The 21637-nt window shown below is 50.1% G+C and overlaps 1 protein-coding gene across 2 annotated transcripts in view; it reads right to left on the minus strand.

Annotated features, from left to right (window-relative positions):
- The window catches only part of Trh (PAS domain-containing protein trachealess), a 450481-nt gene that overhangs the window by 276273 nt on the left and 152571 nt on the right, over positions 1 to 21637 (minus strand). For both annotated transcript variants that reach the window (XM_077681612.1, XM_077681614.1), the window contains exon 4: positions 14594 to 14641. In XM_077681612.1, coding sequence (XP_077537738.1) covers positions 14594 to 14641 — 48 coding nt within the window. The remainder of the gene's footprint in view (positions 1 to 14593; positions 14642 to 21637) is intronic.

The raw sequence follows: 21637 nt of genomic DNA on the forward strand, positions 1-21637 counted from the left end.
GGGAGTGGTCCGGATGCGATGCTGAGGCATAGGGGTAGAAAGTGAAAGTCTTCTGCTTCGCGCACGGGCGTGAGTATACAGACAGGCGGGTGGCCGTTTCAGGATTCCACGATTTTCAGCAATGGATGTATGTATACGTTCCAATATCGAATTTAGCGAATACAACACTACTGTGAATAACTAAAAAGCTCGCTTGGAGTCAGTGAACCGAATCTGTAATTATGGCGTCTCGGACATTGCAATATTAAATATGGCCAGAAATTTATAAAAGCGCCATTGTGAGCGAAGTAACGTTTGTTGTAAGCGAGGTGACAAGGTCTTTTGCTGTCACCTAGCTATTATGAGCAAGGTAATACAAAATCCTCTCGAACGGGCGGTCCGCGCGAATCACACGCGCTACGAACGGCGCAGTTATCCTTTGTAATGTGCAAGGGCCGAGAACCCTCGTTGCAGTGAGTGAAGAAATTCCGTGTCGGCATCTGGTTCCAATAGAGTGCTCGCAGTGCACTTGCTGAGGCTAGCTGCCAAACGAGCGCGGTCTTACCTGAGCACTTGGCCACATCTAATTACTCTCACCAGAACCAGTGCAGTTTCAGTGCAAGCACGCATTCACGGAGCCTCGCGGTCCTACAGCAGTATTTTATTTATTTATTTATTTATTTATTTATTTATTTATTTATTTATTTATTTATTTATTTATTTATTTCACCATACCTTACAGATTCCGAAGAGCATTGCGTGAGGGGGGAACAAAAATAAAACAAAAATATAGAGCGCAATACATTGGAATTCCATTGGGGTAGAGAATGAAAACAACAACGAAGCATCATGAATTTGGTAATGCAGGGTATTATGAACATCTTGGTATCAGGTGGGTAGAAAAGTAAAGCAGAAGCAATGCGATGTTACATAAAAACATAAAAACAAGTGACATAAAAAAAGACGTGTTTCAGGGGGGAAGCACCTAGGGCTCGGGCTGTCGGCGTCTCCTTTCGTCGTCGTCTCCTGTCGTCACAGTAAATCAAGTTGTCCAACGATGGTAAAAAAACAAGTGTATCATAGATAAAACCTGTACCAAATTAGCTAACATGATTTAAAGTAATTTAAAATACGGGAATAATCAGGGTTTAGTTGGATTAATAACATCAATTTTTTATACTCATTCTCAAAATTGGTTTCAAATGCCAGATTTTCTTCTGTAAAGCATACTTCTTAGCATGCTGCGGCGTGTGACACGAAGACAACTTAAGGCGAGTATGTTCTTCAATAACTGCTTAAACCCGGTTCAACACAAGAGAGGGCGCCACCGCCTCAAGAAGCGCGCGGTTGCTCCTCCCACCGGCGCATCTCCGGCGCACAATCAGCCCGCGCCGTGTGGCAAGAGAGAGGCAACGGCGCGCGTTGGCTGCAGAAGCGCTCTTTTCTGCGCTGAACTGCAAGCTCGCAAGGAGCGAGAATGCGCGCTCGCCCGCGAGAGAGAGAGAGAGAGAGAGAGAGATAGAGAGAGAGAGAGAGAGAGAGAGAGAGAGAGAGAGAGAGAGAGAGAGAGAGAGAGAGAGAGAGAGAGAGAACAACTTTATTTTGTGCCCGGTGGGAAAAGGAAGAGGTTGGAGATCCTCCTCGGTCTTCTTCCCCCTTTTAGGCGGCAGCCAGGAGTCCTTGGACCCTGGCGAGATACAACGCCGGCGGAGGGCAGGCCCATTAGCAGCGACTTTCATGTGGGAAACACCGCCGAACACTGCATGCTTCGCCCCTTCCCAGGTTTCACGTTAGCGGAGATGGCCCGGGATTTTTCAGGGGCGAAGTCCCATGGGGGCTCGGGATGTCGGCTTCTGCTGTCGTCGTCGTCGTTTCCTGTAGTCACGGTACTAAAACACCAGGACACTCGTTTCCCAACTCCTCGCGCTACAACGCTTCGAGCTTCAAAGACACGAGATTTTTACAGAAAAGTTGCATACCTCTACCCCCCTACGAACGGTTTCATCTCTATTGCCATAAACGCCAAAGCGCTAAGAATACACTAATACACAGCATGCTTCACCCCTCCTCAAGTTTCGCGTTAGTGTCGATGGCTCGTAATTTTTTTCTGTGTATAAATCAGTCCGCCGCACTCCCTATGAATGCCCATGGGCCGTTTGGATAAATAAATAAATAAATAAATAAATAAATAAATAAATAAATAAATAAATAAATAAATAAATAAATAAATAAATAAATAAATAAATAAATAAATAAATAAATAAATATTCAAGCACCTGAGCGCGTGCTAAGAGGAAATGTCCCATCGATCACTACAGACCACGAAGACAAAATGCGGGCTAGTTTAATTTTAAAGCACTAGCCTTCCGTAACTGACTACTTAACGTTATTTCAGCCGCGAAAAACGTTTTTTTTTTTCAATAAAAAAAGGTAAATATTGAGGAACACTTCATTTCCGTCGCCCACGACGTGAACAGCAACGCGATAGGAGGCGTATTAAACAGTGTGGTAATTGCGGGTTAGCATTCAAGTGATACAGTCACAGGGAACTAAAGGCCCCACTACAATCTCCCAGTCATGCCATCTTGGCGGTGGCTTTGTTGGGCGCAAGCCAAACGCACAAACGTCTTGTGAAGTCATAAGGACGTGGCGAGTAGTGGCGTGATGAGTCACCACTGCTCGAGCTGTTTTTTGCCGTATTTAGATATATAGTTGTGAGAATTCCGCTTTAAAGCGGCAGTATTCTTATTGCGGGAATCTAGTGTTTTGAATGAGCCAAACTAGTATTTATTCTTTATAGACCCTTTGAAGGATATTTGCGGCCCCTTCCCTAATGCAGCTACGCCTTGTCCAGATGGCCGAAGACGCCGCCAGAAACCTAAATCTTCTGGCGGACCAACGCGGCAGAGAGAGCCCAAGCTCTCTACTTCTGGGCGAACAAATCTCTCTGTCTCTCTGCTCATGTAACGGTATATATAGATGCAAATTGTAGAATGATGCAGTTGCGTTAGCAGTATTTCCTTGTAAGGGAGAGCGGTATACCTACCAGGAAAAAAAAGAAGGAAAGTGAAAACGCAACAAGGACCGAAAAGAAAGTTCGACAAATCAAACTAAAGTTATAGAGAGAGAGAAGAGAGAAAGAAAAAAAAGAGGTAGCGAGGGTAGAGAGAATGGGAAAATACAGAGAAGAGAGAGAAAAGAGAGAAAAGCAAGAGAGAACGTTTTTATCATTCTTCAATGGCAATGAACGCCAAGCTTCCCATCTATGGCGCGCTCTGAATGGTCCTCCGGTGTTTCCCTTCATTTACAGGAACATTGTGAAATGGCTGATCGTCGCGGTGGACGGCGAGGTCGAAGCAAACAGCGCATTGCTTGTGAAAGGAAAATAATTATGCGGTGTTTTATTTGACTATAGGCACTATAGGTGGCCTATACTCCCCTCCCTCACCACCTCAACGCAAAATATACGGTGCTACCCTTTTGGTTGCATGCTCGAAAAAGATTCGTTAAAGTTGTAACTGTGTAAAATGTTGCTGCGGCTATAATAAGTTATTGAAAAGGATAGCGGGGCTATTTTTTCTGTGGTTGTTCAATTGCAAAGAGCTCTATTGCAAAGTGTTGCGGTGCCGTTCCAGCCCTCAAGCGTACTGCGTGGGTCCTGTTTCCTCCTTGCGACGAGGTGTTAATTATAAGTACAATGACCCTTCGTTGCGTGTTCCCAGAACGCCTTGCGCGCCAATTTCGAACTCATGGTGCTTAGTTCGCGTTTTTTAGCTAATGTTTGCTGCTGCCCGCATTTATTGGTTGATCACCTGATTGCAAATGTCGTTCATTGGTACTGAAATTTCAGAAGTGGAATAAGTTTTGCCTCTCAGTGCTTCTTAGCTTTCGAGGTATTTTGTAATTTCTGTGTCGTTCTAACACCAAAGCCTTTGTTCCTTCCCAAACGGGGTTGAAGCCTGGTCAGGAGGGTAAACCTCCTTTTGTTGCCTGGCGAGCAGTACTGATGCTGTACAAGTGAAACAATACACACAGAATAAAACTACATCTATCCTCCGACCCTCTCATGTACTTCGTACCTAATTTCTTGTTTTAGCCCTTATTTTATTTTTAACAGCAGTGCTGTAAGTTTTTAAATCCGCCTGGATGTGAAAACCTACGGACGAAGTGATCCGTGCCTGCCAGTCATGGAGAACTTTCAGGGGCAAGTTTGGAAATCCGTGTTAGCTGCAATATCCGGGTCTTCGACGAAGGGAGAGGGGCCGCTAGCTGTGCGGTTTCTCCAGCCTTTCACCGCTCGGGCTAGCTGCGCCAATTTTTTATTATTATTATTTTTGACGTTTGAGCGGATTATCGACGTATACCAGATCATCGAATGCACGTGGTTTACTTTGATGACAAGAGCATGAAACCTTGTAACGACTTCTATGGAACATTTTTTTATGCTAATTCACAGTTTCTTGCATCATGATGAGCCTTTCGGCTCGACAGTGACAGTGACACTAACAAACCATACCTCAAGAAAGAAGTTAATGGTCCGGTAGGCGGCGTTCTTTGGTTCTCAAGATTTAGAGGAGAGACGGACAGTTCGAAGTAGTCATGCCACGCTCTAATATCACGCCGAGAGAGAGGGAGAGGCTGGGGCGAGGCGTGCTCCACGAGGTCCGTGACAGGACCGACCACTGCAGTCATTTCAAAAGAATCACTTGCGCGTCCGCTGGTTTACGGGTGAACCCTCGCCAGGGACATACGGAGCACCTCACGGGCGAGCGCGGAGGGCATCCCCGGACGGTCTAATCCCTTTGCGAGCCGCTGGGTCATCATCACGACGCCGGTGGCATCTCACGGGTCGACGCAACCGAGTCGCGTGCGTGCCTCGGTCGCTAAAAAAAACAGCGAACAACGCCGCCGGCGGTGGAGGCGCACGAGTCAAAACGGCTTCGATGGCCATAACGTGTGCTCGGCACGTGCAACACTCGAGTAGTCACGTGCGGGGTTCGCTCTTCCCGAATTGACGGTCGGGAGCGTCGCTCTCACCACTCCCGCACACACGGCAGTCTAATTCTGTGCAGGAAATGCGGAGGTTGTTGCGGAGATCGGGAGCGGCGCTGCAGCCTTTCGCGGCCGAGTCAAGACTGCAAACAGCGCGTACAGATCGGAAGCAAATATAGAGCCATTCATTTTTCAAGCCTTGATAACACATCGGCATGTTCCGGGCTTTTCTGCGCATGCGCGGTAAGACAGCCCTGCCAACTGCGCCAATGAACACAACCCAACGAAAAAAAAAAAAAATAACGGCTGCTCTCTTAATGAGAATTAGATGAAAAGATTTATAGTGTAGCCAACCGGACGCTCCTATGGTTGACCTCCGTGCCTTCGGTGTACTGTTTTTTTTAACTTCTTCATTCCTGTACGCATGAACAGTGGGTTAAAGCCAGAAGCATCGTCTTTTGTGTTTTCTTGCGACTTATAATTGCGTACAAAAACATAGCGTTCGTTTGCAGGCACGCTATACGTCCTTTTTTCCCTGATAAAGCCTATCGAATGCTACTCCTCGACTACAGCTTTAATACAAAGTCGTTCGAACAGAGGTAAGGTAATATGAAGTTCTAAATCCTTCAGTTTTTTTATAATTTACCCGCTTGTACGATCGGATCTACAAAGTCTCTGTGGAAGCGGGGAGAGTGGGGCGTTGACAACTTCGAAACGGCACGGGCAAAATAAAAGAGGCAGGAGACGTTACGTTACAGGAGACGCTACGCGGAGACTATCGTGGATAGCAGCTTCTCTACGGGCACCAAATCAAGACGGACCGCTTAAACGATGTAATTGAAATATTGAAATACTGCACACTGGAACTATTAAAATAGAAGAAAACTCCGGCAGCCACGCTTAACCCAGTCACACTCACTGCCGCCAGTTTCGTCGGTCTCTACTGCACAGAAGTTATGCAGAGGTTGCTGCGTGGAACCGAAGCTATCTGCTTCGGAATTGAGGGTTTCTCTGGTTTGGAAAAGCCACTCGAAGGAACGAAAAAAAAAAAGACTGCTCCAAGTAGTGGGGTAGGAAGGGGGATTCGCAAGCACGCGGTCCAAAGTGTGCGGAAGCAATGGAAGCCGTGGCGCTGCGGCAGGGAAAAACACGTGCGCACGCGGCTAAGGAGACATCATGCAAATCAGAGCCCGCGCGTAGTGCGCCGGGTTCGCGCGAATGGCAGAGCAGGAGCGGCGCACGTGACCGCGCGCTCGCCGTTTGAATAATACACGCGCGCTTCGTCGTCTCGAGGATGCTTCATCGTTTGGGTTGCCCGAGCACGCGTTCGCTCGCTTGCTCGCTGCATTCACGCCGGTTTAGGGAGACGTCGAAAGGGAGCGGCGGCGGGGATAAGGGAGGGGAAAGGGAAGGGACGGGCGGATTATATCGAGCGCCGCTCGCTGCCGTGAACGAGGACGCAACCTGGAGAGCGGCGAACGCGGTTGCGGTGTTGCCGACACGACTGTTTCAGGATGGGAGAAAGACGAACACGTTGCTTCGGCATGTGGCACTGTGGCTATAAGCATAACTGCCAGAAAAACAAAAAAGAAACAACTGAAATGAACGAAAGAAGGGGATGTGAAACAGAAGCAATGGCCTCGCAGGGGAATCGGCAAAGGGACGGAAGAGAAACAATTCGGCGGCCGGGAGGAAATAAGCGAAAGTGGCGCGAACGGCGAAGCAATCGCGCGGTTGCGTCGGCGTCGGAATCATCGCGCTAATGCATCGGCCCCGCCGGACGTGATTCGCAAGCAGTTGGTGCTCTCGCGAAGCGCAGGGGGAGAGGCAGGGCCACGTGGTTGCGCTAACGGTACTACTGCCCGGGAGAGGGAGCAGTGTAGACTCGGAGGGCTGTTCGTGCGCAGTCGCCGTTGTCGTTGCTTTGCGCCAATTTGTTTGCCTCGTCGCTGAGGTGAGCGCTCCGACGATCGCGACGTGTGAGCTATTGCGAGCCGAACCATGGGCGGTGTCCGAAACGCCGCGCGGTTTGCATAAGGTGCCGCGCGGTGAAGCCGACCCGCGGCGTCGTAAAACCAGGGGCAATCTAGAGATGCCGGCGTTCCTTTGGGGTGCGCGCGTGTATCACGCGGTCGCAAATCTTTGTACGTGATAGCCGTCTTTCGAGTCGCTTGTATAAGGACCTGCACGAAGAAGGGGTCGATATCCAAATTCAGATGCCCGGCTAAAGGGCTTAGTTGTTTTGGGTGTCTTCTTCTTCTCGCAGGCGGGTTGGTGGTTGGCGTGTTTATTCCTGTACAAAAATCATATCGGTCATATTTTTCGCCACGGGAAGAAGTACAGTTCTGAAAATTAATTTGCCACCTTATTATGCATGCACAACAGCAACTAACAACGGTTTGTTCACAAAGGACATTGTGTTACTGCTGAATCCGTACTCAGCGACGGATATTTTATTTGCTTGTAGTTGGCGGCTCTGGTGGGGTGAGGCCCTGTAAAGAGCTGGAAAAAAAAAAAAAAAAAAAAAACATCCCATCCAATGTTCAATAGTATTGGCTTTGGGGCTGTGCAGCATCCGCGGATAGCTGCGATGCTGTATAGCTTTTACGAGCCACGGCGAAGTTTTGAGGTGAAAAGTTCAGCCGCACTTTGGCGTAAAATTACTCCCTCTTCCTGGTGATATACGCGCTTAAAAAAAGAAGCGAAAAACCCCAAAGATGAAAAAATACCTCTCGCGAATGTGGGTAAAGAGGGTCTCGAAAACGTTGCTCTAAAAAATTGGCCACAAAAAAATTGGACCCCGAAAATGTGGTCCAGGAACGAAAAGATTAGGAAAAAAGGGAAGCGAAAGATTTCTTTCTCTGCGACGCCAAGGTCCGGATATGTAAGAGGCATGGCGTCCAAGGCTGTATACAAGGAAGCTACTGAGAACACAGAAACGGTGCCGTTTCCACTAAAGTGAAACGAGGGAGGGGCGAAGCATGGAGTGTATAAGTGTATTCTTGGCGCCTTGGCGTTTTTGCCCACGGAGGTGAAACCGTTGAGGCGTAGCGGTATACAGCTGTGCAGTAAAATTCTCGTGTCTTTGAAGTACGAAGCGTTCCAGTGCGAGGCTTTGGAAAGCGAGCGTCCCGGTGTGTTCTTTTAGTACGCGTTTTTGCCCACGGAGATGAAACTTTCTAGCGCGAGGCGTTGGAAAACAAGTGTCCCGGTGTGTTCTTATAGTGCGTGTTGCGCCCTAGCGCGAGCCGTTGGAAAGCGGGTGTCCCGGTGGTCTAGTGCAGTGACTACATGAAACGACGACGACGTCAGGAGACGCCGACAGCCCGAACCCCTCAGGCGCTTCGCCCCTAAAAAATTGGCGCAGCTTGAAATGGTGGTGCAATGCTGGAGAAACAACAGAACTCTCGCACCAGCTCTCCCTTCAGAGGAGACCCGGCTGCGGCGCCTCACAGGGATTTGCGAACTTGCCGCTGAGAGTTTTTCATGGATGGCAGGCCCGGATCGTTTTGTCCGCAGCCTTTCACATCTCTCACAAAGTGGACCGCGTTAGCACGCGTTAGAACCCATGGCAACCGGCTTCGCGAACTCGGCGTCTGTGTTCTCCACTTGAGGCACGGACGCACGTCAACTGTTTTCTTTATATTATTTTTGCGAGCTCCTCACGTGGCGTAAGCCTGGACGACACCGGACGCTTCTCACGAGGCGCACGCTCACGTGCGCTTGGTATTTTTCATCGGTATTTTTTTGCGAACAGTTTTCGCGAGCGTCATCGAACCAAGCTCCAGATTAGAAAGCTAAGATAAGAAAAAAATCGTATTGTTCAATAAACTGAATATGTAGAATCTTTCGTAGGTATGGTTGCGTTAAAATATGTTTCAGCTTTTTCTTACGCCGCACTTATTTTAGAATCGGAGAAGATGAATTTTGCATACCGATGCAAACATCCAAAGCTACCTTGGCCCGGGCAATGTCTCCGAATCTATTCTTTCGGGCACCATACCCCTCTTGCCTCCATACATTATCCGCTTCCGGTCAGAGGCAAACACTGCTGACCACTTAAAAGCACCCCGCTGGGATTTGGGCTACTTGAAATTCGGGACGTAAACTAGTCAACCGAAGATCGGGTGTAGGACGTTTTGCGGTGCGACCGGGGTGTTGTTCTTCGTGCGGCTTAGCTAGTTAACACACGGCCGCGAAAACGGAAAAGGTCGATCACTGCGCTGCGAATGGTTCTATCTCATCTGCAATTCGTTCCCGCTCATTTTCAAAACTTATCATTGCTCAGGACCTTGTCTCTCTCTTTTTCTTTCTTTGTTTCTTTCTTCCTTCCTTCCTTCCTTTGTTTCTTTCTCCTTCCCTCCCCCTTTCTCTCACTTTCTGTCTTCCTCTCCATCTTTTCTCTTTTGCTCGTTGTTTCTTTATTTCCTTCTTTCCCTTTCCATCCTTTTTTCTTTGTTCCTTCCTTTCTTGCTTACTCTATTTTTTTTCTCTTCTTTCTTTCCTTATTTCCTTGTTCCGGGAATGCGTTCGTCAGGCACGGTTTCAATAGCCAAAGTTAATTTATTTGCTGTGCGCCTGCCAAGATCTACGGAGGCGATTATCAGAGGAGCAATGCATCACTTACAAATACAAAGGGAGTGTGCTCGGCTGGTCGGAATAGGAGAAATTAATATTTATAGCTGAAACCGCGTCCTGGAGACCTTTGTCCTCAAGCGCAGGCAGTTCCCGGGAGAGCTCGTTTTTCAGATCAGGGAGCGATAACTTATGGAAAACTACTTGGCGCTGACACTTGACAAAAAACGCCTCGACAAAAAGTCGAAAGCTCTTGCGTAGCCTTCAAGAGCCTTAATATTGTTGATTTTACCTCGGTCATAAAAAACTGAAGGAAGTTCACACTAACGCGTAAGTCTTGAAGATACAGAAGCTGTACGCAACCTTCACTTCACTTCACTTCACTTCACTTCACTTCACTTTATTCCCTTAAAGACCCCACAGGGGGGTGTTACATAAATGGTGGGTTGTAAAAACATAGATACAAAAGCCACTGCAGGTTAACATTGCAGCTGTATAGACACACTTCGAATAAATGTGATGGACAGGTGACAACCATGACGACAGGTGACGACCAGGTGATCGATGACTATAACGACGGTTTAACTATTGCAGCCGATTTGCTTGTCATTCGCTGCCGCAACGACCTTTACTCTATCTTTGCTGCCATAATGGCGAAGAAGCAAATTGAAGAAGCAGAAGGAACGAACGCAATGCGCACACTTAAACTAGGCACCCGCAGGGGCAACGTGTGTTCTATCGCGTTTTCTGTGTCGAGCATGTGCCGTGATTCCTCTTGCCGCAGTCACAGCCGAGTGAGTGAGCCGTTCGACTCTTGGGTAATAACTTACGGTGGTAGCCGAGTGGGTACTACGACTGACTCTAACTCCGCTGATCTACCAGACATGAGCTTGAATGCTGTCCGTGATTTCTTTTCTTTATACTGTTATACTAAGTTTTGTGAAACGCCGGAATCAACGAATCGCTAAACAGCTTCGCTGCTAATAAACCTCGTTTGAAAGAAGGCTAGTCGTTCACTTACAACTTTGAGCGGTAGAGAGCATATGATTGCCGGAAGAAACCAGTGCCTACCCAGCATGAAGTACCGACAACGCATTGGTATAAATAGTAGAGGCTGCAATGTGCAGCAACGCCATAACCAGCGGTGCTATACCGTTGAAGCCTACTTGCGAAGCGGGGATTGAACGTTGGCTTTCCCGCTCAGCGGTGTCAGAGAAACAAATTAGCGACGCTAAGGAATCATTTGCGCTTTTTGCGTTGCTCTCTCAAATATAAGGACTTTAATAAGTTGATGTTTTTCCTCTGATAAGTCCCTCCGAGTCACTGAAAACATGTGTGATGTTATCTCGTCAGAAAATTCCGTGGAGATAGAATGCAGGGAGACAGCGTACACGAAAAAATCAAGACGGCAGGTAATAAAAATAAATCTCCAGGCGATTGCACAGGCGTAATACGATTATTCCGGGTTGGCTTGCCTTATTATAATGTTGCCATTATATCATTATACGTACCATTCAAAGTATAGTCGTACTTATCCAGAGCTGTAATAGTTAACGTCGTTATTAACGCTTTTTGGACCCTTCACTGCAGCAAAAGTGTATTTGTTGTGGAGCGTCCTTTAAATGCAAATTTATCGTGGCCTCTGTAGTGATGATAGCGGTGAGGACAGGATGAACTGGTGCATCTTCTGCTACCACAGCCAGTGCATTGAAGGTACGTGGTCGACAAAAACGCAGTAGGGTCACAGCACGAAGTAAATATATATGGGCCGTTTGTGTGTCTGCGAGCCCATGGAAGGACTAGCATCGCATCGAACTCGTTGGCAAGGATACGGCGAACAGCCGACCTTTTCCTCACAACAAGAACAACGGCAAGGACAACTATCGGTAACCAAAAGTCATTTTACCGTATTTTAAAAGCGGGACAGTTTCCGTTATTCCATATTCTCAATAAACACACGGGCCCTGGAGCCAGTAATTTATAAGTAAATTTTAACGGCAGAGCTCTGTTAGGGACTCGCAATGTCCGGTGATGACGTTCGTCACGTCAGGCGAAGGCACCCCGCTTGATGCCCGTCACGCTAGGCAAAGGTACCCTTCTTCTCCGACAGATGGCGCCACCGTCGCCACGGTCGTCCATGAGCGATCTGGGCACGTGGCGAGGTAGCATCCCACGTATATATGCACCGATAAAGTAGCGGATATTCGTGGATCAGCTTTGAGCACGTACATAGCGCGGCGAGTGGCGTTGTGAGCGACGTCTTGCCTCTGCGAAAGGTGTCCGTCAGCGTGCTGAAGTCAGCTCCGCTGTGTCAGGAGATTTTGGAGGCATGAAAATAGGTTAATTTTTTTTTAATACATGGCAAATACTCATCTCGAAATATCATTGCAGTTTCTGCGTCTATTGCTAATATTGTCCGCCCTACCATAAAACACACCTGCAGGAGCGTAGAGCTCCTTCTGCTTCAACTTTTTTGTGGAATACTCTGACTTCGCACATGAAATCCGGCATGCCATTTTACGCATCTAAAAAAAGAACTAACATATCTTCTTCTGGATGACTAGCGTTTTCTTTTTCAGTGTAATTTAGCAGTGTCTAAACCTGTCATTCGAGATGTGTGACGCCAGTGTTATTTGTTGTCATATTACGTAACTAAGAAGATAACTGGTATTTTTCTCGAGCAATTGTTGTCGCTGTTGCGCGAATGTTTATCTAGATACAAGCTTTGTACCGAATGCTTAATTTTGATCTAGTCATTGCGTAATTAATTAATGAAGCGTTACATTTTAACAACGCTGCTGTTTAAGCTGACGGTAGGGCCGGCAAACTTGCGCAGGAAAACCTCGCCAGGAGGGCCGGACTCGTGTCGCCACCTGTCGGAGGTGCAAAACAACTGGCACGGGCACGGCTTTGGAAACACGTCGCGGGGTGGCTCGCTCAATCGCTAGTTCCGACGGTGGGTGCAGTATTGACGGAACAATGATAAGAATGAACACCAAAATCAAAGAAGCCAAAGGGCCGAGAAGCGATAACGTTAATCAACTCCTTAATTAGCGTCCCACACGCCAGACCGCACTAGCCGAGCGGTGGCCACCGAACAAGTCCAAAAATGTTGAGCAGACACTAGTCCCGTTGCGCCCTCCGCTACTCTTGGAGTTTCATTCTAAAGCCGGTGGGCACCCGTGCATTTTACATACTTTAATGAAAGAGTGTTCATTGCTCTTTAGGGGGCTAACTACGACGCGGCGCAGAAAACTTGGCCGAGTCTCCAAGCATAACCACGCATAAACTTAGCTGAACCATGAATAAGCTATGTGGGGCCGCCAGCTTTGCTGTTTGCCCTCTTTTCACGCCACTAGTGCGAATCAGCCCCAATTTCTTTTTTTTTGGTGTTTGCACTTTGTGTTTATGCATTGTAAAATGCTCATCGAGCGTCCCGTGACAGTCACGTGACTATGGGACCTTCGTACGTATATATAATGAATTGTAACCCCCTTTTCACGACAAATAAACTTCACCACGTCACCATTTATTGGCGCACTCGAGAACACCAACGTTACTCCACAGACGGTAAACGTTGAACCTCGTCCGGGAGCTTAAACGTGGGCTGATGGTTTCATTGCACCACTTCTTTGAAGTCTGCACCGTGAGAAACGCACGCACGGAATCGATGAAATGCCTGGAACTAACAATACGCACGACGCTTGACACTAAACCTTTTACACCCTTTTAGCCAAAAAGGGTGTAGCATAAGTGGAAAAAGGGTTCTGAAAGGCCTTTACACTCTTTTTCTTGAGTCTCAACACCCTTTTCCTGAGCTACACCCTTTTTGTTGGGAAAAAAGGGTGTTGATCAACTTCAACACCCTTTGGTTTTTCTTACGGTGTTGAAAGGGTGTGGAAAAGGTGTTCAGCTGTTCACTGAATAAGTCCATGCTTGGATGAATAATTGCACTGTAAAGAAGAAGACATCCCCTCATATGCTCCTCTACTGACAGGAAATTTTTAAATTTTAAAAATTTTCAGACTAGTGCTGCATTTGCTACCTCCAGGTATTAAAAACGTCGGGCATACTGGGACAAGTAACTTGTTAGTGTTCCGTTAGTGAATGCCACGACCCCTTTTTTTAATGTTAAGAGATGTATATTTAAATTTCGCGCGCTTTTACAACCCTGGTGGAGCAAAATGGAAGCTTGATTCCGCACCCTGAAAGACGGCCGCGTATTCGGCTGAAGCGGTGCAGCGTGCGGCATCGTCGCACACCGCACACGCTCGGGATCAAAAGCAGGGCGAAGACGGCGGCTACAAGGTCGCGATAGCGCCGTCTTCGATGCGATCTCGCCGCGACCGCGGCGAGGATGTTGCGCAATGCGGGAGACGCCACAGCCAGTTTATTCGTCGTGGTCGGTTTTACACGGCGTCCCTGGCCTTCGCACAACCCCGGGGCGGAATCGAGGCGAAGCAGCGGCCGTATTCTCCTGCCGGGAACGCGCACTGCGCCACGGTCAGGGTCAAGGAAGAAAAGAGTAGAGCACCAAGGCCTCGCCGAAGAAGAAGCAGCGCCCATTTTTTTTCCCCTTCGCCGGCCGTTTTTCCTCAAATGTAGCACTCGACTCGCTGGAAATTAAACGCGCTGCGCTATATAAAGCGTGCGGTGGCGCTCAGTGGGCCAGTATTTAAAGGACATTAAGAAGCCGGATAGTGTTTCTCAGATACAGTGGGTTTTTTATGGACGTTCCTGTGTCTCGCGAAACAAGAATATACGGATTGTACGATCGCGTGGCTTTAATGGCGTGCTGCTACCATTCGGTTCTGCGGAACTCTTTTTCTTTTATTATATTTTAATTTTCAAGGACGGGCACGCAGCAATTTTTATACGTCTTGGTGGCTAAGCATTTAATGCCGCTCTAACGGGTGAGCTCCGGCGTTTTAAGCTGCCAATGTGCGGTTGCGCGAACGAGTGCATGATGCGGAAGTTTAACCTTAAGCAGCGACTCAAGAAATAGGAAACGCCCTCGTCGGAGAGGCACGCAGCAAGGCTCACTCACCGTGATTGGACGACCGCGGCTCCTGTGCTGTCGTCACCGCCAGCCTTCCTGCAACACACAAAAATGTTAAGATTACCAAACGAAACGCCTAACCAATAAAGTGAGGGACTCAGGCTATTATTGTAACCATCCTTATCTTGCGTAACCACCACAACTAGCACAGCTGACCTGGTCACTCCAGTCAAAATTAACTCTCTCTCTCTCTCTCTCTCTCTCTCTCTCTCTCTCTCTCTCTCTCTCTCTCTCTCTCTCTATGGCTATTTTATACGAAGGCAAATAACATTAACAATTTCTCCATTTTGCTTTGAGACAAACTCGTCAGATGGCACCACATTTGAACCTCGTTATAACGAACGCTGATACAGCAAATTATCGTCTATAGCGAACTAAATACGAAGCTTGGTTGGCCACGCTTTATTTCTGTGACACTTATTCTTTTTATAACGAAACCGAAACTGCGAGAGCCGCACGCGATATCGGCTATAACGAAGAACTATTGGAGAAAGGCTAATAGGGTACTTGGAAACACTCCCGACGCCCAAAACTGCGGAAGTAGAAAAGGCCCTTTCGTGAGTGTACATAGTGCGAAACTTCATCCTGCTCAGTGTTCTGAAAAGCCACCTGACGTCGATAACATCCAACTTCGAAAAACAAGAACGCAAGCCTGTTTTTTCACATAGACGTAGATCTGTTGTAATTTCACGTTCCCATGCTCTGGTACATTTCGTTTGAGATACCACGAGGGCACAGGGGTAATGATAACCTGCTAATGCTAAGTTCGAAGCTTAGCATATAGCACTACTCTATAACTTCTACGCTTCCAATTCATATTTTTGTGAAGCGGGAGCATCAGATCCTCAAAGCATATCCTCAAACCATTGTAGGTCCTGTGCTGTTATTTATTTCAGTTCGGGTGGTTTTGTATGCTTTAAGGACGCTTATACTGTGATATAAGCCCCATAGCAAGCTCAGACGACGGCTGGCTGTATTGACCAGGAAACGCAAATACGCCACCGGGAATTAGTGGGCCCGTTCGATTCACCTGCAATTCGAGAACCAGTGCAGGCGGTGCAGCACTCTGCCATTCGTTTCACTGGTGCAGCTCGCGGCACCTGCACTCCCTGCCAAGGAGGTGCAGAAGCAGACGAAAAAAGTGCAGGCCTGGTTCCGTCGATTATTCAGGATGACGGAACCGGCTTTGCACCGCTGTGAACTGCAGGTTCAAGGGGTGCAGGCTGAATCGAACGGACAAAGGAATTGGTCTCTCGCCACCGCACCGGCCAAGCAGCTCTTCCCACTCCACGCTGTAAAAAACGGATCCCACCGGAAAGGGTTCCGTAAAAAAAAAAAAAAAGAGGCCTCTCCGGTAAATTCGCTGCCGCTTCCGGTTTTTCGCTTACTACGGAACGCCTTCCGTTGGGACTCGTTTTGCAGCGCAGAGATGAGGAAAAGAGTTTATCATCCATTCGTAGAGAAAGTTGAGAGAAGCGTGAAAGCTAAAAGTGCGTCCGATCAATTGTCAAACCTTAAAAGACCCAAGTCGCAAATGAAGAACGAACTCATGCGATAATTTTTCACGCACTAATTCAACGCGTGTACGAATGATCTAAATGTATACCGGTACGTGGTTTATAAGATAAAGGTATACCATTGAACTCCTTCTTCATGACTGATGCGTATATCGTCTTATCTAGAACCGTTACTTTTTCGCGATTTTCAAGTCACCGTTTTGACACAACGGAAGACCCCCGGTTTCACGCACGCGCCGTGTGAACACGGATCTTGTCGGATATTCCCGGTCGACCAACCGGTCTATAGGGAAAAGCATTAGTTTTTTTTTTTTTTTTTTGACATGACGCCATGGGTCCCACTAAGAAAGCTTTCGCCTTAAAAAGCAGGCTGAAGCCAGCGGTACAGGGTGGACGGCGCCCACGAGGGTGCGGTTGCTTCACAATTAAAGATAAAACTAAAGAAAAGCTCTAAGCCAAAACTTGAAAATGCCTAACGAAACCCTGGAAACAACACTACAAATGATGCTGCGTGTGAAGTCACGCGCTGGTGTGAATACACGTAATTATTTTCTCCTGAGCTTGTGGGAGGGGCGTTTTGGAGTTATTATTTAAGCGACTGAAACGGAACCCTCGTCGTGACACGCCCGATATACTAGCGGGAGCCCCGTCTCTTTAGGTTTTCGTCCGGAGAGGCATTAAAAAAAAGGCAAGGCCGATAAACGTGGTTTGATAAGATCGTCATCGTCCGTCTGCACGCATCTTGCATCAACAGGCGGATGGTAGAGACAGGATACCTCGAAGCTCAGACTATTTCGAGCGATAACTGAGAAAAGCGCTGTACTAATCAACGCGTACTAATTTTGTAATCTAGCGGTAATCTAACCAGGCAACACGTGTTCGTCTTTCGTTCCAGCGCACGCAAATTTTGCCTGTTTCGTGCCCCTACCATTACTTCGCTTATGCAGCGAGGAAGATAACTAATGCCGGACGTTCTTAAATAGAGTCTTCCAACTCTTTTTCCCATAACCTGCACTGTATTCGGGTGGGGATGGAGGGTGGGGGCAGTTCTGTAGAAGCTGACAGGAATATGAATAAGTTCGTTCGGAGAGCACGCGGTAGCCCGAACTCCTCACGAGCTGCCCTAGGCAATGGCTTCCGGTTATAGCAAAAAAAAAAAAAAAAAAAGAAGAAGAAGAAGGAGAAAAAGAGGAAACATATTGGCAGGAAAGTCTGCGGGCTACCGCTTTCCACCGACTCCATCATACATCTTCTTATACGCCCAGGCCCACGAAAACGATGGCTTGTACACACATCCACACACAACCGACCGACCTCCCCCCGCCGCTTGCTTGCTTCTACACGTGGTTACGTATGTGGCGGAGGCTCGATCGGGCTACAGAGTTACGTTGAATTTGGCGCCCTGGTGCAGATGAAACCGCCAGAGTGAATCCGGTTTGCGTCCCACCGCTTGCGCTAGCCCGTTGGAGGAACGCAGCAGCGCGTCAGGTTAGAGGGCTTCCTAGACCTGACCTTCAGGAGCAGGGGTGGCTACATATACTTAACGATTCTGCGTCTAAAAATTCATTTCTCATGCCATGTGGATGTGCGAATACTTTGTTTTTGCTTGCCTGTGAGTATCTCTAAATGTAATCGTCTACAAGAGAACGTTTTGAATAGCACCTGCGCAGCATTTTTCTTCAGGACTCGTATTTCTTTTTATACTCAAACAACCTTTTGTGTTCGAAAATGTATTGAAGGCCAAACACGTTTATTTAGGGACGTGGTGCAATGGCACCATGGGTGAGACTGTGCTCTCCAGTTTTGTCTTCATACTACGGTTATTATTTAAAAATCAGTAAGTAACCTCGCAATTTTATCCTAAGCGTGCAATATCGACGAGCCACATCTTCATCACCACCACAAACGTGAGTTGCACACTTCTTGCGCACAAGACGACGACCCTTCCGCAAACGAAGGCGCAAACGTCGAGGAAATGCACGACGACATGGAAGCCGAGAACGAGCCCGTCAAGAGGAGGCGCGCGCTCAAGTCGAAGGCGCGAGACGACGCGCGGCAACAGTATGTAACGAGGGAAGAGCTCCAAAGCTACCAAGACGCCACCAATAGACAGTTTGATACGCTCAACACCCGGCTATCGGCAGTGGAAGCGGCCCAGGCGGAGATGCTGTCGAGCTTCAAAGCCCGGTCCGACAAGATAGAGAACATGTTAGCGGCCCTGTGCAAGAAGCTCACGTCGCGATCGCGCTCAACAACACCGTCACCCAGACCGTCCCCGTAATGACAACGACGACGACGCAACCGAAACAACACGACCTCCTCGTATGGCAGTGGAACATCAACGGCCTGCGAGGGAGGAAGGCGACGCTCGCGCAATACGTCACGCAAGCGGAACGCCGACCGGACGTGATCTTGCTGCAAGAGACTCACAGCGAACACGCCCCGACACTGCCGGGGTACCGCACCTACGCCCTAGCACACCCCAAGGGCCCGGAACGCGGAGCCCGAGTGAGCGGCGGGGTCTGCACGTTCGTCAAGAAAGGCATAACAAGCCTGGAGCATACGCTCGCGCACACCGCGAACGTCGAGCACCTAACCGTGGAGCTGGTGGTAGGCCGCGGCAGCAAGAAGGAGCACGTCTACGTCACCAACGCATACGCGAAACCCCGGTACGCGCAACAACGATATGGAACAATCGTGGGGAAGCTCAAGCGGCTTGCCGAAGACCACACGACGCTGCTCTGCGGCGACTTTAACGCGCCGCACACGGAATGGGGCTACGGCCACGACACGGCAAAAGGAAAGAGTCTGCTGACGGAAACGCAAGCGGCCGGCTACCACCTCGTCAACGACGTTTCCATCCCGACCAGACACGCCCCGACGTCGGTGCACCGGGACACCAACCCGGACCTCGCCTTCAGTAACAACGCGAAGGTGAAGTGGAGAAACACCACCGAGACGCTCGGCAGCGACCACTGTCTCCTCGAGCTAACCGTTCCGTTAAAAGGCAGGGCGAGCCCCAAACGCACACACAAGCACACAGACTGGAACGCATTCCGGACCAACCTCGCGAACGTACCCAGCGTCATAGACGACATAGAGAGGTGGACGGAGGCGATCCGCCGGGAAGCAAAGAGGGCCACCACCGAGCTGGAAGCCGAGGACGAAGTCAACGAGGTAGACAGCCGGCTCGCGCACCTCATCGAGGCGCGCGACTCGTTGAAACACCGATGGCGAACTCAGAAGCGCAACCGAACGCTTCGCAAGCGCGTGGCGCTCCTTAACAAGGAAATCGAAAAGCACTGCGCAGCGCTCAACCGCCAACGTTGGCACGCCGTATGCCAAGAGGCCGACGGACAGTTACACAAGAGTAGGACTTGGAAGCTGCTGCGCCACCTCCTCGACGAGAGTAAGACCAAAGGGGAGCAGCAGCACGTCCTGGCCCGCACCCTCCTCAAGGCTCGCAGGGAGCTAGGGGACGACGAGGTGCGGCGCAGACTGGACGCTAAGTACCTGCCGGCCACGCCGCCGACTCCGCTACCGGACTACGAGGGCGAGCCCAACGAGGCGCTCGACGCCGACATCGAAGAGTGGGAGGTGCGTGCGGTCCTGCAAAAGCTCAACGGCAAGTCGGCGGCCGGCCCGGACGGCGTGTCCAACAAGGAACTACGAAACCTGAGCGACGAGGCCATCACCGCGCTCACGACGTTCTACAACGCGTGCTGGCGGAGCGGCACCCTACCCCCCAAGTGGAAGGAGGCTCGCACGGTCCTAATACCCAAGCCGGGCAAGCCGCCAGACATCGAGAACCTGCGTCCCATCTCGGTCACGTCGTGTGTGGGCAAGGTGCTGGAGCATGTACTACTTAACCGATGGCAAAGGTATCTCGAGGACGGCGAGCACTATCCCAACACGATGCTCGGCTTCCGTGCGGGCCTCAGCACGCAAGACGCCATGCTGCTTCTCAAGCACGATATTATTGATAATAAGAGATCCGTCGACAACGCCGCCGTCCTGGGCCTGGACCTAAAAGGCGCCTTCGACAACGTTCGCCACGACGCCATACTACGGCAGGTGTCCCGCCTCAACATGGGAAGGAGGACGTTTGCCTACATTAGAGACTTTCTCACGGCACGCACAACGACCATCGTGGCCGGAGACTTAGAACTACCAACGAAAACGTTGGGCAGCGTGGGCACGCCGCAAGGAGCGGTGATCTCTCCGACGCTGTTCAACCTGGTGATGATCGGGGTTGCGGAACGCCTCGGCAGCGCCCCCAACGTCAACCACACAATCTACGCCGACGACATCACCATCTGGGTGCCGGGCGGCAGCGACGGAGAGATCGAAGACTCGCTCCAGTGCGCGGTGAAAGCGGTCGAAGACCAGCTCGAGGGAACGGGGCTGCAATGCTCCCCCGCCAAGTCGGAACTACTAATCCTGAAGGCCCCGCGAAGCCCCAAGAACGGGAAGGCGGCAAACATCCAAGTGCGCACGGGCGACGGGTCGGCCATACCCGAGGTAGAGACCATCAGAGTCCTCGGACTACACATCCACGAACACCGACGCAACGCTCACACCGTCAAGCTACTGCAAATCAAAGCAAGCCGAGCACTCGGCCTCGTCAAGAAGATTGCGAACAGGCACGCCGGCATGAAGGAACGCAGCACGCTGAGGCTGGTCCAGTCGTTCGTCATAAGCCACCTGGCGTACGTGGCCGCCTTTCACAACTGGACCACGGCCGAACGCAATAAGCTCGACGCTCTCATACGCCGGGCATACAAAGCTGCGCTGGGCTTATACACCCACACAAATACACAGAACATGCTCGACTTAGGCTTGCACAACACGCTGAGCGAGATCATAGAGGCGCAAGCAACGGCGCAGATAGCCAGACTGGAAACGACGCGCACGGGCAGGGCCATCCTTGTCGCGGTAGGACACGAAACGAGGCTGCGGGAGAGCAAGAGGCGGCTGCCGCTGGCGCGCGAGGCCCGCGACAGCATCCGCGTCGCACCGATCCCACGGCACATGGATCCAACAGAGAACCATGAGCGTCGCCTGGCCAGGGCTCGCACCCTGGCAGAGACGTACGATGACGACGCCGGCGCCATGTACGTCGACGTGGCCCGATACCCCGACAACCGCCGACATGCCTACACGGCGGCGGTCGTGCAAGCAACCACCGGCAGAGTCGTCGCGGCGTGCAGCGTGCGTGTCGAGACGGCCACGGAAGCGGAGGAAACGGCCATAGCGCTGGCGGCAACCGCCAGAGGATGCACGACGGTGCTAAGTGACTCGAGGGAGGCAATCGCCAATTTCGCAAGGAACCAAGTGTGTGTGAACGCAGTGAGGGTGTGCGGAGCCCTGGACTCGCGGATGCCGATAACCTTGCGATGGTTCCCGGCCCACATGGGCAGCGTGGGACCCGTTCGCAACCGCAACGGGGACGCGGACAGGGCGGCGAGGGCGCTAACCGGACGCCCCGTCGGCCGGCGCGCCGCGTCACCTCGTG

This window comes from Haemaphysalis longicornis, unplaced genomic scaffold (genome assembly GCF_048455015.1).
Source record: "Haemaphysalis longicornis isolate Haplotype H1 unplaced genomic scaffold, Haemaphysalis longicornis Haplotype H1 scaffold_8, whole genome shotgun sequence".
Classification (NCBI taxonomy): Eukaryota; Metazoa; Arthropoda; class Arachnida; order Ixodida; family Ixodidae; genus Haemaphysalis; species Haemaphysalis longicornis.